Here is an 18,518-nt window from a genome sequence, read left to right as displayed (position 1 = left end):
GTAAAAATGTTAGAGAGATCTGTATTGATCTGTAAATCGTGCAGGCACAGTGGATACTGTGGAATATGTTTAAACAACTAGGCTGCGCTGTCTATTCACAATAGGTCATATAATCACACCTGTAAATATACTGGATTAGAAAAACCGAATGAAATAGGAAAAATAATAATATGGAAAATTAACTGTCCATACAATGTCCACAAGTTCCCAGTGGGATCGCTGTCACACCTTTCCAGAAGATAAATGTAATGCAATTGCTGGACTGCGCTCTCCACTTCCTACAACAACATAAATTTGCACATAGCGTGATTCTGCATGATATATTCACACACCACCCGTGCCACAGTGATCAAAGTGTAACACACGTGCCCGCACACTCCTTTTTTGGATCTGCTCACCGGATTTCAACCACCTCAGCACCTGGAGGTGTTTTGTGATGAAATTAATAGACACTGGCCAGAAGTGAAGATATCAGTAAAAATTGATGGGGGTAGAGTTGAATTCCTGGATCTAAATATTTTTATACAGGAAAATAAACTATGCACTAATACTTTCTTCAAACCAACCGATAAAAATGGATATATTCCCAGAGACAGTTGCCATCACAATAGATGGCTAAATAACATACCCAGAGGCCAATTCATGAGAATCCGTCGAAATTGCACAGAAATGCAGTATTACAGGGAACAAAGTGGGGTGCTAGTGCAGAGATTCCGGGAAAAGGGATATAACATGAGGGAGGTGGAGCTGGAAGTAGAAAAAGTAGCAGCCATGAACAGAGAGGATTTATTGCAAGATAGGGCTGGCTATAGAAAGCAGGCAGGTGAGTTCGATGTTCTATTGGATTTTAATAGTCAGCATCGAGATGTAGAAAACATTGTGAAGAAACACTGGAATATTTTACAGTTAGACAACACCCTCAAGAAGGCACTACCAGTGAGACCGAGCTTCATCTATAGGAGGGCCCCCAACTTAAAATCAAGACTGGTGAATAGCTATATAGAACCCCCTTTGACACAAACTGGGGATCTTCTGGGACAGAAGGGTTTCTTCCCATGTAGGGGGTGTAGGGGCTGCAGGGAGGCTAAACCAGTTAGGGGCAGAAATTTGACATCTAGGAACACGAGGGCCATATGGGACATAAAACAATGTATCACCTGCAACAGTGCGGGCGTAGTGTATATACTGTGGTGCCCATGTGGGATGGAGTATGTGGGTAGGACCACGAGAGCACTCCATAAACGCATTGGGCAGCACATTTATAATATTTCTAAGGGGCTCCAAACACACAGCGTTTCTAATCACTTTAGATTAACACACGGATCGAACCCCAGCGGTATGAGATTTATGGGCATAGAAAAGTATGTAAAAAAATGGAGGGGATCTAATATGGTTAGAGAGATATCTAAAGCTGAGGGGAAGTGGATTTATAATCTAAAAGCCATGCACCCGCAAGGATTAAACATTGAGTTTGATTTAAATTGTTATAATAATAATGATCTGTAACACACAGATAGATGGTGATGAGTTATGGTGGGAGGGTAGGAGAAAAGAACTTGACAGCGGGGTAGTGGGTTCAGGATAAATTGGGCCGGATCACATAAGTTTAATAAAATTTTGAGGCAAGCAATTTGCCATTTGACCACAAGATGGAGATGGAAGCTATAACCTAATTTTATAGAGTGAAGTATAGTCAGGAAATAACACTAAGCATTTTTATCTGAATTATATATTTATATATGGTGGCTTAACTAATTGATATGTAATGCTGTATTTTGCAATGTACCGGATGGGCTATGTAAAACAGCAATGTCTGCCTAAATATGACAGCGACGGAGCACTATTCACCGCAGTATAGCGGTGGCCATTTTCCTGGAGCCCATATCTGTGGGCAAACATCCAATCATATTCTGTGGGCGTGGTCTAGCATGATAAAGGGACGTTGACGCGCTGATGACGTCAGCCCCTGATGAGACCGATTGGTCGAAACGCGTAGGGCGGAGCCTTCGTCCAGCGCGTCTGACGTCACCAGATTGTAGCCGACCGAGAGGGAGTATCAAGCGCCGCAACAGCAGCCGGAAAACCGTGCGGGAACGGGGAGTTGGGACGCCGCTCTTCTACCCATTCAGGTGTCGGGCAGACTTTGCTGTTGGGATTTATTGATGTGCAATTAACCAAGAAACTATCACGTGAGTGCGCAACAGCGCGCGGGCATTTGTGGCTGATGTTTTTAAATAGGATTACACTATTGTTGCTTTTATGTGTTTTTATTGAGGAATTTTTATACATTAAAGAAAAGATGAAGAAGTGAGACAAGTGCTTTGTGGAATTTATACTAAAACGCTAGATCCACCTGGTCTCTGAGGTGGTTGAAATCCGGTGAGCAGATCCAAAAAAGGAGTGTGCGGGCACGTGTGTTACACTTTGATCACTGTGGCACGGGTGGTGTGTGAATATATCATGCAGAATCACGCTATGTGCAAATTTATGTTGTTGTAGGAAGTGGAGAGCGCAGTCCAGCAATTGCATTACATTTGGATACTGTGGAATGATAAACTATTATCCTAGAAGGTTCCAGAAGGGATTCTACCAGGAGGAAACACGGGCTTCACAAGAACGTGCTAAAAAAAAAGAAAAGTGTAGAGCCTTGTAATGAATACATATGTAATAAATTCTTAAGTTCATATATGATGTAAAAAAAAAAAAAAATAAAGAACGTTCCTGTCCTGACGAGGAGGTATATTGAAAAAAAGTGCACTGTGCAAAATAAAACTTTTTATTCAATAAATGTTTATTGAAAGCAATATAAATAATTAATATATACAGACAATTATTAAAATCAACAATTATTAAAACAGTAATAGCCAGTATAAAAAATAAAAGGGAGAAAATACTTAGGGTTTGTGGAAATATGTCCTTTTGTGGGAAGAATCATAAAGTCCAAGCAAAACGGTTTCAAGTTCTGCAAAGTTATTTGTTCCAGAGATAAAGTCAGAGTTCAGCAAGTTTTAAAATCCAAACAAAATGGAGGATGTCCTTTGTTTCAATTCAGACAAGATGGCCGCTAGCCATGTGCCCTTTGTTTCAGCTCCGGCAAGATGGCAACCACTTGTTCCTCACGGTGGCCGTGTGTTCATGAAGATGTAAAATGGAGGAATAATTTGCCCGGGCAGCTCATTCACTTTTAATGGAGCTGAGTTCAGAGGCGGGCTTCCAGAGTCGGCCCCCAGACCGGACTATGGTAATCACATCTGGGGCAGGGGCCTCCACAAGCCCTCATAACCCTGACACTTCTCTAGACAGACCTGCGCGGCCGGCACACAAATAATAATTACATATTCTCGATCCCCAGAACCTACCGATTAATATGATATCAAACTTGGGCATGTTTGCATGCCCGGTTAAAAAACGGTGGAATTCCCAGAGTTCTGGTTATGCCAGTGGCCCAAATTTAACATCAAAATACTCACAAGATCCGGACCAGCAGAATGATATAACTTTCACATTTCTCACCTGAATGGTATTGCTTAAACATGCTCAAAATCCTAAACTCCATGCTTTCTTATTCTGCCTATATGGCTCCGGCCAGTCTAGAGCAAAGCAGGTTTTTGAATAGCCCCCTGCTGTGAGCTCATCCTGTCTTTCCCCAAAAGGCAGAGTGGGCTCTTTGCTGGCTAATTAACATCTAGGTGTCACCTGGCTCCCAGAACAGAAAGGGGAGTTAATGCCTCCAGGTTATTCCGCCTTCCACAGGGAATATGTCCAAGCTAATTAACACCTCCCCCCCAGGCTTTCACTCAGCCAAGACAAATCCCCCAGCTGTTCCTAGGCAGAGGGATACTACACATCAAATCTTGGTTTAACGATCTGCGTCGCTAACCGACCGCAATCGCGTTTTGGCAGACTGGGCGTCGCCCGGCGTCACAACACTGCACTGATGTATCTGCTGAATGACATGTCATTTACCAGCAGTCATCACATTAAATAAACAGAAGATGCTAAGTGATGGCCGAAAAGTGCAAGACAAGCACTCAGACAAATGCATAAATCATGACTGTGCGCAATCACAGAAGTATGGACATCTCTGCTGTATAACTGTGACCACAGCTGAGCAGCTGAATGACTGAAGGGAACCTGTCACAGGCTTTATGCAGAATTTGCAACCTAAATTAAAAATAATAATTTGTTGTCTAGCGTCTAGAGCTTGAGAGAGGCAACCACTAGGAGTGTTAGTGGGTCTTGCCCAAGAACTCCTTACTGAATAGCTACTGGCTTACTGAAGAGGAAGTGCCCTTAACCACTGGAGGACCACAGTGCCCCCCCCCCCGGCCCCAAAGACCAGGCCAATTTTCAATAAATTGGCCACTGCAGCTTTAAGGGCCCGCTGCAGGGCCGCACATGTCAGCACACACGTGATCCCCCCCCTTTTTCTCCCCACCAACAAAGTTTGCCCTTAAAGGGATACTGTAGAGGGGTCGGGGGAAAATGAGCTGAACTTACCCGGAGCTTCTAATGGTTCCCCGCAGACATCCTGTGTTGGCGCTGCCACTCACCGATGCTCCGGCCCCGCCTCCAGTTCACTTCTGAAATTTCTGACTTTAAAGTCAGAAAACCACTGCGCCTTCGTTGCCGTGTCCTCGCTCCCGCCAATGTCACCAGGTGTGTATAGCAGAAGCCCAGTATGGTCTGTGCCTGCGCAGTACGCTCCTGGTGACATCAGCGGGATCGAGGACACGGCAACGCAAGCGCAGTGGTTTTCTGACTTTAAAGTCAGAAATTCCAGAAGTGAACTGGAGGCGGGGCCCGGAGCATCGGTGAGTGGCTGCGCGGGCACAGGATGTCTGTGGGGGACCATTAGAAGGCTGGGCGGTCCAAAAAGGAGGACATTTGGCTGTCCGTCCTGGCCTTGCGCCGGACGGAGGACCAGGAGTCCAAAATCCGGACTGTCCGGCCTAAATCCGGACGAATGGCCACCCTAAACCAGACACTTGAATCATAAAATGTTTCGCAGATCGCAGTCTGCTTCAACAGATCAAATAACAAAAGTGTCTCAGTACTAGCGATTTGCAAGCAGGGAGCACTTCTATGACTTACAGGCCTGCTCTGTGAAAGCCTGCTGTGTGAAAGAGGCCTTACAAGCTAAATGGTCACCAGCTACTGGTTTAAATGTTCTGGGTGAGAGGGAATTTGCACAGAAGTAGACACTTCAGATCCTTAAAGAGACACTGAAGTGGAAAAAAAAATATGATATAATGATTTGTATGTGTAGTACAGCTAAGAAATAAAACATTAGGAGCAGACATAAGTGTAATATTGTTTCCAGTACAGGTAGAGTTAAGAAACTTCTGTTGTTATCTATGCAAAAGAGCCATTGAGCTCCAAGACATTCAAAGTGGCAGAGAGCTCTGTCTTCCGAAGCTTATTATCTCAAGTCTCTGTAAATGTATTTTCTTTTTCTCTGCAGAGAAGGGTTCAAAAGTTCACTGGCCTGCTCTGTAAAAGCATGTAAAATGCTGAGTATTGTGTAAACTGCAAATATTAGAGAATTATGCAATGTTATAAAAAACAACAACAACAACTATATAACGGAAAATAAAAAGGCGAGAATATTTTCTTTGCTACTAATGTTCTAGTAACTAGCGGTACTACACAACTGATTCATTATATCATAATTTTTTCTTTCGCTTCAGTGTCTCTTTAAATTCAATACTCACATAGAAATCAGGCCACAATTAATTGCTGCTCTGAAAAACTGCTCCAATTTCCCTCCATGGTCCTGATGAATCGGCGCCGCAGAAAGTATACTGAAACAATATCTAGTTTTGACGTGTGTCAGGATACCATTCTAAATATGGACGCCGCAGCTTCAGCACCAGCCACTCTGCAGTAACTTGGCGCAGACCGTAGGAATTCAGCACGGCTGCCCTTCTCAATCATGGCGGCCCGCAGCTCAGGCAATGTGGGCCGTGCCTTCCAGCACACCAGGGGCAGGATAGTGTGAAGAGCTGTCCGGGGAAGCTGGCAGAGGTTCGGGATGAGTCCAATATAGCATGGCAGGCAGCCGGAGGAATGTAGTCTTACCTAGTGACAGCCCGGGGAGACCGTCCGCCCATGGAGAGCAGCAGCGCCTCTTGCAGGCAGAAGAGTCACACTCCTCCCGCCAGGAGAACGAGCTGCAGGTCCTGGAGGCCATCTATGGAGAGGACTTCACCGACCTCCGAAAAACTTCTGTCTGGAAGGTAAGCAGGTGACAGTGTGCTCCTGCTGCAGAGTCCCCTATGCTGCATTATGTCATCTACAGGAGACTAGCAGTCTGCGCGTGTAGGACCCCCATCTGGGCTGGCTATGTAATGGCTCACTTACTCAGTTATATCATATGTTCATTTCCACTAAGAGGATATCTGCATGAAGCTATTTTCAGTGTACATTTGTTTAAAACAATCACTTTATATGGACTTTTTGTCATCATTATGCAAAGGATTGGTAAGTTCCTTATTTCCTTCTTCCTATAAGCAATGTTTTAAAGTGGTCATCATAGCGATAAAGCTTGGAAGTCTTTGTGTTAGTCTACTTAAGGGGACCCAGCAGAAAACCTTAAAGGAGTATTGTAAGGTGTTTTTTTTTTTTTATTTTTTTTAATAAAAGTTTAACTTACCCGAGCGCAGAAGTCCTCTTCCCGCTTCAGGACACAATGATCCTCTGGTCCCCCGATGCGGCTCATTTCTGTTTTTTTTTTGCAGATTTAATGTTGCGGGCCCTGCAAGGCTAGCGGCCTGCACAGGATGCTCCCAGTGGCGAGAGCGAGGACGCATGCAGCCAGGGCTGCACAGAGGCCCACAACATTAAAGTCGCAAAACACGGAATAGCTTACAGTTCTCCTTTAGGTACTTATCCGTTAGCCGGGCGCATCCTCTAGGTGGCGACAAAACTCCACCAGAGTTACATCTTTCCCTACTATCCATGTCGGCCTGGAGGGGGAATAGTAATTAGCGCCACCTGCCCGATGCGCCCGGCTAACTGATAAGTACCCTCCTTTAAAGTTTTCTGCTGGGTCCCCTAAAGTAGACTAGCGCCAAGACTTCCAAGCTTTATCGATATGATGACCACTTTAAAACATCTGCGCATGTGTGGCTCGGCCGAGCATGTGCAGAAGTGCAAGACTGGCCAGTATACCGGGAGGATTTTAGAAAGGACTGGGAAGTACCTCGTGGGGCTGGAGGAACCCCAGGTAAGGATAAATAAGCACACACACACATACCATCCCAGGTGCACTTTAAGTGAAAATAAAAAAAAGCAGTTTTACTTACCTGGGGCCTCTACATTGGCCAGATCACTTGCGCTGCACTGCATGTACTGTGGCATGTCTCATAGACATTAATGATTGCTATGACGAGCTACGGCTGGGGAGAGTACCTCGACCAGACTCGAAAGGGGCCTAAGGCTGGTTTCACAGTGGGACGTTAAAGTCCCACGTTACAGCAGCCAGTAACGCAGCCCAACTCACCGCACTGTAAAATCAATGTGCTGTTCACAGTGCACACCTTGCATTACACAGTAACGCAGCACGTTTAAACAAAGTGCTGCATGCTGTACGTTATACTGGGCTAAGCCACGTTAGACTGTATGCACATGCTCAGTAATGTTGGAGGAGGAGGTCTGCCCTCCTCCTCAGCAGCCAGCCACATGGTTAATTAATATTCACTGCACTGTGGTGACTAGTGGTGGGACTGTAGTGTTGTCCGGATCATGAACGAATCGTTCAATTGATCCGGATCTTTTTTGTGAGTCGAATCATCTGGATCATCACAATGAAAGATTCGGTTCACAGTGGATGTCTGTCTGGAAGAAACAGGAACATACAGAATGTACAGTGCAGGGAAAGTCCTGTCCTGCTAATCATTTCACCCAGTCTGCTTCCCTAGTAAAATGATTCGGTTCAAAGATCCAGACCTTTTCAATGATCCGATTCAAATGATCCGAATCCTTAAAAAGATCCGGACTTCCTATCACTAACCTGGAGCAGCTGCTTTGAGAGCTGCATAAGGCAGCTCCATCTGACGTCCAACTTCAACACCACCATGCGTTGCGTTAGGGGCACGTTATGCGACCATAACGTCCCCTAAAACGCAACGTCTTGGTGGGAAAGTAGCCTAAATGGACATTTATACATTTTCCTGTGTAGTAGTGGAGCTGGAGCATTTCTTCCTGACTTATGTAGTCTCTGAATTGGTGACACAGAGTGTCAAGACTAATGGGAAATCCTGCATAATAACTGTATGCTATTGCCATAATTTATTTCAAGTAAACAAAGTTTGACTTTTTGCCAGCACTCTATTAGAAAGTTACAAAAGTTGCAGTCTGAAAAGGACAGGTAATCTGTTACTAAATTACAAAATGGTTCGTGTAGCATTCGTATTGTGTCGACTCCTTTTTCTTTAACCAAAGGGGAGCTTAACATCTCTGTAGTGAATAAAAGAGGAAGTTACTTTAGTTGCAGTTAGCTTTGTCCTCTGACACAAGGATGAGACCTGTTATCAGCTCTCAGATAGCTTCACTTTAGTGGAAATCATCGAACCGCTCTGTCATGCACGGTTTGTGCTAACAAGTTCCATGGCCATCAGTTTTGGTATTTCAGATGATCTGTTCTTCACGAGGAGACGGAAGCAGCGGTAGATTTAAAGGGATACTTAAAGAAAACCTGAACTGAAAATTAATAGTCAAAATAAGCATACACAAGTCATACTTACCTTCCATGTAGTCTACTCCTCAGTGTCTTTCTCCTGTTCCGCGTCCTGTTTGTTCACTGTGATCAAGGGACTTTTCCGTCCTCCATTTTGAAAACGGCCATTACCCATAACAGCTTTCTGGTCAGCACACAGTTAAACTGTAACATCGCCCACTTGAGCCATAGGGAAACATGGACATTACCTGGTACATCAGTTTTCCTCTCAGCTATAACTGACAGCAACTGATATTTTACTGACAGCAACTGATATATTTCAGATCTGACAAAATATTGTCAGAACTGGAAGGGATTATTGTCAGAAGAAAATGGTGAGCTTCTGAGAGCAACTAATGGCAAGGTAACTATGTAATGTTCATTTGAAGTTAGCTCATGTGTTTATTTTAAATACTTTTACTCAGTACAGGTTCTTTTTAACCTCTCTGGCAATAAGGAGGATTTCTCAGGCCCTGCTGGGCTGATTTGCATATTTTTTTTTTTTTGGAACACGCAGCTAGCACTTTGCTAGCTGCGGGTGCACTCTTATCGCCGCCCCTCTGCGCCGATTGTCCGCCGCTCGCCGCGCCGCCCCCCCCCCCTCCCAGACCCCGTGCGCTGCCTGGCCAATCAGTGCCAGGCAGCGCTGAGGGGTAGATCGGGACTCCCAATGACGTCACGACATCGATGATGAGGGGGAAGCCCTCCAGGAAATCCCGGGCTGAGACGGGAGGGAGGGGGTTTGGAGGGGGATAGGCCACCCAAATAGCCATCATTGAAGGGGGATCCCCCACCCGCACAGAGGGGGATCCCCCCCTCCCCGCCCACATAGCCATCATTGAAAGGAATCCCCCCACCCGCACAGAGGGGGATCCCCCTCCACATAGCCTCCGCATACAAGGGGGAAACCCCCGCACATTCTCTGCCCCGCTGGCTGCCCAGGGATTCCCCAGGGTGGCTGGATGCTTGTTCTGCATGCTGGGGGTAGCACAGATCGCTACCCACAGCGTGCAGTCAGGCATCCAGCCATCCTGGGGAATCCCTCTGATGGAAAAAAAAAAGGCAGCCGGCGGGGCAGAGAAACAGGAAATCTCCCTGTCGGCATGGACGAGCTCAGCTCGTCATTACCACTTTTTGCAAGTTTTTGCTGGATGAACTCAGCTCGTCTATACCGCCATGAAGGCTACGCCAGAAAAAAATGCAGTTTAACTTACCTGGAGCTTCTAGCAGCCCCCTGGAGTCATGATGTGCCCATGCCATCCTTCCGTGACTCTCCAGCCAGCAGAGGCGACCCCCTCAAAGCTGTCTGGTCGTTGCCAGTTGTAGTAGTATGCGTGGCCTTGAGCTGCGTGCATCCTACATGATCTGTTGCCGGAAGTATTCTGCGCATGTGCAGTAGCATTTACCCATACTGTGCAGAACGTGTACGGGGGCGTGATGAGGAGACACAGGGCTGGCCAGCTTTGAGGGAGTTGCTGCTGCTGACTAGAGGCTCGGGAAGGATGGTGAGGGCACAGGATGACTGCAGGGGGCTGCAAGAAGCCCCAGGTAAGTTAAACTACTTTTTTTCAGCCTGAAGATTTCCTTAAAGGACCACTATTGCGAAAAAAGTAGGCAGTTAAAATCTGACAAAACTGACAGGTTGGGCCAGTCCATCTCCCCATGGGGGATTCACAAGGTTTTGTTAGTTTTCAACAGCATTTCCTGAACAGCAGTTGCAAGTCTAGCTGACGAAATAGCGTGCAAATGAGTAGGGAGGCTGGTATCTTACTATTTTGGCAGTTAAACTGCTGTTCAGGAAATGCTGGAGATGGACTGGCCCAAAACCTGTCAGTTCTGTCAGATTTTAACAACCTACTTTTTTCGCAATAGTGGTCCTTTAAAATACACCTGACCCTGACCTTGGCTCCGATATTGTTTTTAATATGGTTTTTTTTTATAGGTGCTGTGCAACTTGCACACAGCACCATCCTCCCCCCTCCTATGCCCCCCGTAGCCCTCGTTCTGCTCAGTCCTAATCTTTGACTGAGCAGAACGTCGAATGTGGGCGGGGAGGAAGTGGCAGTTCTTCCTCCCCTCTGCCCGTCCATAATTCAGCCCCCTCCACTTTCCTCTACAGTTTCCCTTAGGATCTGCTGCTCACACCTGTTCACCTGTTGCAGAGTTGTGAATTCAAATAGCTTCCTACTCGGAAGCCCATTGCTGGTCGAAAGGATATCTCATTTAACCCGCACACAACGCAGCTACTCTGTGCAGTTGAACAAATACAGAACTATAGCGGTGAGTGTAGGGGGCGGAGTTATGGAGGGCAGTGGGGAGAAAGAGCTGCCACTTCCTCCCTGCCCAAATTTGATCTCAGAACGGGGCTGCAGGGGGCGCTGGAGGTGGGAGGATGGTGCTGAGTACTAGTTACACAGCACCTGTAACAAAATAATACAAATATCGGAGCCAAGGTCGGGGACAGGAGTACTAAAGACAAATGATCCTCACGTCATAGCACAAATGTTACCAGTCCAGACAGGAAAGAACAGATTTATTGCCTCAGTTCAGAATCACTGGGCCTCATTTACTAAGACTTCCCAAGGCTGAAGAACATGAGATACTGCAAGCCTGACCTGGAATTTCCTTTTTGTTTGAAAGATAAATTACAAATACTCCTTCCCTGGGATCCAGACACTGGCAGCCATTCTCCTTCCAGTCCTCAGAGGCTCTGAGATTGTCGTTTGTCCTCTGACCACAGGAGGCGATCTCCCTTTAGCAGTACAACGCTACCCGGAATACGGAGGGAGAATTGCACAGCTGGATCCCTGGGAGGTAAGTGTAGGGCTGCTGCAAATCTCACTGCGGTACGATTTTTGTTCTGGATCTAAAAGCAGGCGGAAAAAAATTGAACCGCTTTTAGACCTTAAAACCGGAAATAATCATTTCACCAGGGAGGTTAAATAAAGAAAAAACTTTACTTGCTCGGTAGCACTCCCAAATTTTGTTTTGTTACTAAAAGTATATCATGACTATGCCATTATTCGCACATTTCTCATGAATTTCCTTTCGTGTGATGTAGGATCTTTCAAAAATCTTTTTATTTTTTTTTATTTTTTATTTTTTTATTTGCTCAGATGTGTCCTTTAAACTCCCTGGCGGTAAGCCCGTGCTGAGCACGGGCTATGCCGCGCAGGGGGATTTCTTAGGCCCTGCTGGGCCGATTTTTGATAATTTTTTTTTGCAGCACGCAGCTAGCACTTTGCTAGCTGCGTCTGCACTGATTACGCGGTGCTCGCTGCGCCGTGAGGCCCCCCCCAGACCCCGTGCGCTGCCTGGCCAATCGGTGCCAGGCAGCGCTGAGGGGTAGATCGGGTCTCCCAATGACATCACAACGTCGGTGACGTCATGCCACCCGCCGCCATGGCGACGGGGGAAGCCCTCCAGGAGATCCCGTCCTTTGAACGGGATCTCCGATCGCCTCCGGCGATCGGAGGGGCTGGGGGGATACTGCTGAGCAGCGGCTATTATGTAGCGAGACTTTGTCTCGCTACATGAAAAAATAAAAAAAAATTTAAAAAAAGACTTTGCTGCCCCCTGGCGGATTTTTTATAAACCGCCAGGAGGGTTAAAGAGAAACAAAGTAGCAAGAATGATAAAATAGTCTGTTACAGTAAATGCCCAATGGAAAATTCTCTGTATTGCTTGTAAAATAACCTACAGTGTTCTCCCCAGGCTCTTTTAGGTGGGTGCTCCACCCGGCTATTTTTGGTGACCACCCGGCTGTTATCTTCTCACTTCCTCCTCTGCTCTAAGCAGAGAAGTGCTAGCCCTGCATTCTCTCATCTCGCCCCACCCGACTATTTTTTTCATGCCACCCGGCTGAAAAAAAATTCTGGGGAGAACACTGACCTATGTTGTACAATAACAGATTAGCAAAGAAATACCCTAACACACAGTACTGTGAAAATGTCTTGGTTCTACTGAAAAATGCTATACTGCAGAAATGTTGTCACAAATAAAGCCATAAATCGTTTTTTGATTTTTGTTTGTTTTTTGTTTTGACTCGGGGTTACTGCCAGGAAGGTTAAAGCCCAGCTAAACCCTCTGTCAGAAAAAGCAGTAGGAGAACAGAGGCGTCAGCAGAATAAAAGTGGATAAAACCTTTTTAAAATTTGCTTGGAGGAAGTGGTGGATTTACCTCCATAAAGCACACACGAAAGACTGTCTGAAAAGTAGCAATCACGTTTATTATATAGAACCCCAAAAGTGCAACGCGTTTCGCAGGCCGAGCTCGCTTCATCAGGCAATGAACGTGGGGACAAAACAGAATACCGACAATAGCAGGTGTAGCGCCTCAGTGACAGAAAAAGGGTTTCTTCTCAGAAACTGTATATGGCAGTAATGGATTTAGCTTCTCAGTAGTGGTAGCATATCCCAAGGTTCCACAGGAGACTGCAGCAGTGGGAGCCATTGCCAGTTTGGAATGATCAGCAGGTTAGTCCTGTTATATAGCATACAGTTTCTTGGTGGGAAAGGGGGGGGGGGGGGGGTGGCTGCCAGGGGTTAGTTTAGCTTTTAAATCTGTGAATGGTATCTTGAGTTTTAGAGCTGCATGCTTTTTACTTAAAAAAGTACAATAACAAGCCTCCATTTTTTTGCTCTCTTTTCAGCCCTTGAAAACTCCTTCTACAGTCTTTGCAGAATTGTTGTCCCGGGCTTTGGAGTTAGAGCGATTTTTGGTTACCCGGTGTAGGAGCACCTGGAGTAGTTGGTTTTATAAACTGAGGAGTCGGAGTCAGATGCTTATTGTACCAATTCCTCAGCCCTGTTGTCCTAGTCAACATTGTCTTGTGACCATTCCTAGTGCCAGCTGTCTATATTTCAGATAGAGGAGATATATTGGCCCACCCCACGATATCTTGCTATTATTACACCTCTGTGTTGAAGGAATGCTTGCAGTGGTGGGCACTGACCAACCACATGGTTTCTCCATCTGGGGAAAATGGTCCTGTGGTGTTACAGCAACCCCCCCCCCCCCCCCCCAATTAGTGTTGTACATGCAGATGCCCCCATGTTGAGGATAATCCAAAACAGATTCCCACTATCCTTGTCTGTGTTTTTCAGGTACAGCAGCCTCCGGAAGTTACTCTTGCGTTGCGCCCTCAGGAAGGCGATTGTCATGTTAGGCTGGACCTTTGGGTGAAGTGCCCACAAACCTACCCTGACGTGTGAGTATTCTGTGCTTCTTCTCTTCCCAGCTGATCAGAAAATCATACTGTCCACCTCACAGCAGCCTGATGAATTGTATGGTGAAAATGTAGTGCTTCCTTTGATAAGTTTGAGTAGTGAATAGAGTAGTGTCTACACACATCCAATCTTTATTGGTCAATTTTACCACATCCATGTACGGTAGTTATGAGAGCTTGCCTACACAATCTGTTCATAGTGCTCTATATACCGACCCTAATACTACATGGAAGTGGTGAATTCAGACAATTAAAGAGAACTGTAGTGAAAAAAACATACATAATTAATAGAATTGCTTATGTTTTGCAATATTTATAGATTATTAGCTGATGACCCGGCGTTTCCTGGGTATGTATTTGGCTGGTGTTGACTCCACCTACTTTTTCTAACCACAATTACTCAGTGACCTAGTTTGTGAGCTTTGCGGTTTTGGCACCAACAATTTGCATTAAAATGAAACATCTGATTAGCTGTGGCTCCACCCCTTTTCTGAATTTGAACCTCAATCACCCAATGACCAACTGTACCAGGTTTAAGGCTTGTGCCATTAACAGTGCAAGAATGTCAGCAATTAAAGAGAAACTCCAACCAAGAATTTACCTTTATCCCAATCAGTAGCTGATTTTACATGAGAAATCTATTGCTTTTCACAAACAGACCATCAGGGGGCGCTGTATGACTGATATTGTGGTGAAACCCCTCCCACAAGAAGCTCTGAGGACCGCGGTACTTTTGACAGGTTGCCACAATGTAACAAGGTTCACAGACAGGAAATGGCTGTTTACAGCTGTCTCCAACAGCCAAAACAGCTAGCAGCAGCTACCTAACCTGCCCACAGTAAAAATGTCACTATGAAATAAATGTCAGAATGTACATTGGGGAGACTAAATATTTTACAATGAGCAAACACTGACTAAATCATTTATACATAATTGTAAAAATGAAGCACTTTTTTTTATTACATTATTTTCACTGGAGTTTCTCTTGAAATATTCCTCTTGAAAATCAATAGGTGAATTTTGATTGGCTTTTGTAGGCTCCACCCAATTTTCTGAATATTAATTCATATTAATCCCAGTCACCTAGTGACCAACTGTGCAAAGTTTGAGAACCCTACCTTAAACAGTGTAAGAATGTCTGCAGTTTACATTTTCCCAGTTAAATTTGTATTTGTCTCTGCCCACTGATGACCCGGGTATGTATTTGGCTGGTGTTGGCTAGGGATGCTCGCTGGAATTCCGCGATTCCGGACGGAATTGGGTCCATTCCGGCGGTCGGAACAGAATTGCTAAACCTCTAAAACGGAATTCCGCGGAAGATTTTTTTTATTTCCGCTGAATTTTCCGGAAAAAAATCTCTCTCTCCCCTCCTCCTCCACCTCCCAGGAAATTGTAGTTTTTCAAAAGCCAGATTACTTACCATGGCACAGAAACCGCTGGGATTTTGGCAGCTGACCGACTAGAAGGGAGCCTGTGAGTTACGGTAATACAAATTACACACTATTTCAGGGTATAACTGCCACCACCTCTCTTATCATGGGACAGAGGAACCCACTGACTGGCTGACTCTAGACCTGCAAATCGAAAACTGTTAAACACACTCTATTTTATCTAGCTATCAACAATAGTAGTGACTCTTCAGAAGCCAGGGTTCAGTTTTGTGTTGCTGAGTAATAGGTGTAGCCGAACAAATAAATGTTAGCGTTGTTTATTAAAAATGCAATATAAAGGGGGGCGTGTCCGGCGCGCAAAGCATATGGATGTCTGAATCCGGAGCTCCACTCTCCACGGCACGAATAAGCAGCCCAAAGCGATGCCCCACAGCAAAAACAGAGAGGAATCCACTGGGGACGACCCCATGGACACAGAGGCTTCTAGGAAGCGCAAAAAGACGACCGCCAAACTCCAAAAACTGCCCGACTTCTTTGCCAGCATGAGACGGGCGGCGGACAAAGATGGCGGAGGACATGCGGCTATGGGATCACACAGCTCCAGCAGCCAAACGCCGGACATACAAGAGAAGGGAAGCAGAGGATCAGACCTGACATCGATCCCAGACGAGGAGGATGAGTCATCCAGCCCAGCTTCTCCCTCCTCTCGCAGCCCACAAAAATCGAGGCAGCGGCTCACAGATGCTGCGGATAAGGTAGGCCTTCTGGCTTCAGCCAGCACTTCCTCCCTCATGATCGAAAGCTTCCCAGCCACAGAACAAGCAGCCTCCCAGGCAGTAATCAAAGAGATGCTCCTGTCCTTCCAGAATTCCTTAAGGCGAGATCTGCATGCTATTACCAACACGCTGCAAAAATCTATTGACTCCCTGGGTGACAGGCTGGCAAATACAGAAGACAGAGTAGCAGACCTGACAAAGGGTCATAATAAAATGGTGGACATGTTTGACTCACACACTGAGGAACTCCAATGGCTAAAAGCTAAAGCTATAGACCAAGAAGATCGTAACAGACGATGTAATTTAAAACTAAGGGGCATAGAGGAGTCTGTCTCAACTACAGATCTTAAAAAGTACATCCACACCCTGCTTAAAGCTGCCCTACCTCTTATATCTGATGTAGAGCTGTCAATTGCCAGAGCTCATCGGCTGCCAAAACCCAAGCATATCTCTGACTCGATCCCACGTGATGTGATCATATGCTTCCAGTTTTATCAGACCAAAGAAGACCTACTTCAGTATGTTCGAGCAAATGGAAAGCTCCCTGATCCCTTTGAAAAAATTCAGCTGTTCTCTGACCTCTCCCAGGCCACATTGACAGCAAGAAGATCACTAGCCCGAGTTACGAAAATACTAAGAGACAATCACATCTTATATAAATGGGGCTTCCCAGCCAAGCTGATCCTGTCTAACAACGGCAAAACCCATATAATAGCCTCCCCTGAAGAAGGAGACCGCCTACTTCACCTATGGAAATTGCTTCAGCCAGGCTCGACCTTCCTCGCAAGTGGAACTAATAGAGCTGCCAAAATCCCAATAGAGTGGCATCAAACTCCAAGAAAATGAGTGCTTTGGAGAGTTAGGCTTCTAACTCCTAACCAGTTACTACCTTTACTAGTTTTCCGAGCCCATCTCTCTTCATATTGAGAGCTATAGGCTCCGGCCCCCCAGGAGAATAATCTGGTTCATGTTGAAACATTTATGTTAACGGTTTTTCAACCTGAATCTTAATCTAGGGGGACTCACTATGAAGTATCCTCAGTTGAGATTTATATGTTTATACATGTGTTTCTGCTCATCTACTACGTTAAGCTTATGTTTTTGTTTTTCTGTATCATTGATCAAGGAAGGTTGGGTCTTTCAAGAGGAGATCATTTACTATACATCTCTTTCCCATTGCATATAGTATACATACATCAGTACTGCAATTCTATTGCCTAATGGTTAAATATGGACCTAAGAATAATTTCTATAAATGCACATGGCCTGAACTCCCCCCATAAACGGAGATCCCTTTGGAAAGAAGCACTTGACCAGAAAGCCAATATTTTATTAGTACAATAATCACATTTCGCTGAAGGAAAGGCACCAAACTGCACACATAAAGCTTTTCCTACGGTTTACTTTGCAAGCTTCCGCAAAAAAAAGAAAGGAGTATTCGTAGCCTTTCATGAATCCCTGAATATAGAAGTCCAAACCTGTTTGAAAGACCCTCAAGGGCGCTACATAATCCTGGTTTGCACTATTAACAACGAAAATAACACCCTGGTGAATCTATATGCCCCTAATACTGGTCAATGTGGCTTCCTACGCACCCTACTTAACAAAATCCAAAACCTAGAAAGGGGATCTTTATTGATTGGGGGAGATTTCAATGCTTGTGTAGACCCCAGAATAGATACTTCACACAAGGGTACAAAAAAAGTGTATCTATACACAAGGTATTAATGGAAGAAAGTCTATATGACCCCTGGCGCTCTATGCACGCCACAGAAGTAGATTTTACCTTCTTCTCGCATGTGCATAAGTCCTTCTCCCGTATAGACATGATATTGACAGATAAAAACACACTTCAGAAGGCTAAAATCTCTAATATTATGCCAATAACATGGTCGGACCATGCACCTATATTACTAACGATTAGCACTAATTATAGAGGCCCAGACCGTCCCTTATGGAGATTAAACTCCTCACTCATCCACAACCATGAACATGTGGAACACATTAAAAAGTGTATCAACAATTTTTATGATCTAAACGAAGGATCTGAAGTTGGAGAGGAATCCAAATGGGGAGCCCATAAGGCGTATATTCGAGGATTCTATATCCAATTAGGTTTCAGATTAAAAAAAAAGAGTAGCTCGGACCAATTCCCTTATTGACAGAATAAGAATCCTAGAATCTCAAATCAAAAAACAATACACCCCTGAACTTGAAAGGGATCTATTTACACTGAGACATGACCTACGCCTATTACTCTGTGCGGACCATGAAAGACAAATGAGGGTCTTTAAAATCAATCACTATCACCAAAGCAACAAAACAGGTGCTTATTTAGCAAAGATGTTTCGACATAAAAAGGTCAAAACAAGGATATCTAAACTGATTCACCCAACATCTAAAT

General features: G+C 45.1%; 1 protein-coding gene across 1 annotated transcript in view; it reads left to right on the top strand.

Moving 5' to 3' along the window:
• Positions 1-5,937: 5,937 nt before the first annotated feature.
• EIF2AK4 (eukaryotic translation initiation factor 2 alpha kinase 4) overlaps positions 5,938-18,518 on the top strand; it is a 143,395-nt gene continuing 130,814 nt past the window's right edge. The window contains 2 exon segments of the mRNA XM_068254043.1: positions 5,938-6,239; positions 13,826-13,929. Coding sequence (XP_068110144.1) covers positions 6,051-6,239; positions 13,826-13,929 — 293 coding nt within the window. The 5' untranslated portion in view covers positions 5,938-6,050.

This window comes from Hyperolius riggenbachi, chromosome 9 (genome assembly GCF_040937935.1).
Source record: "Hyperolius riggenbachi isolate aHypRig1 chromosome 9, aHypRig1.pri, whole genome shotgun sequence".
In the NCBI taxonomy this organism is placed as follows: Eukaryota; Metazoa; Chordata; class Amphibia; order Anura; family Hyperoliidae; genus Hyperolius; species Hyperolius riggenbachi.
This window is presented reverse-complemented; position numbering and strand designations above follow the sequence as displayed.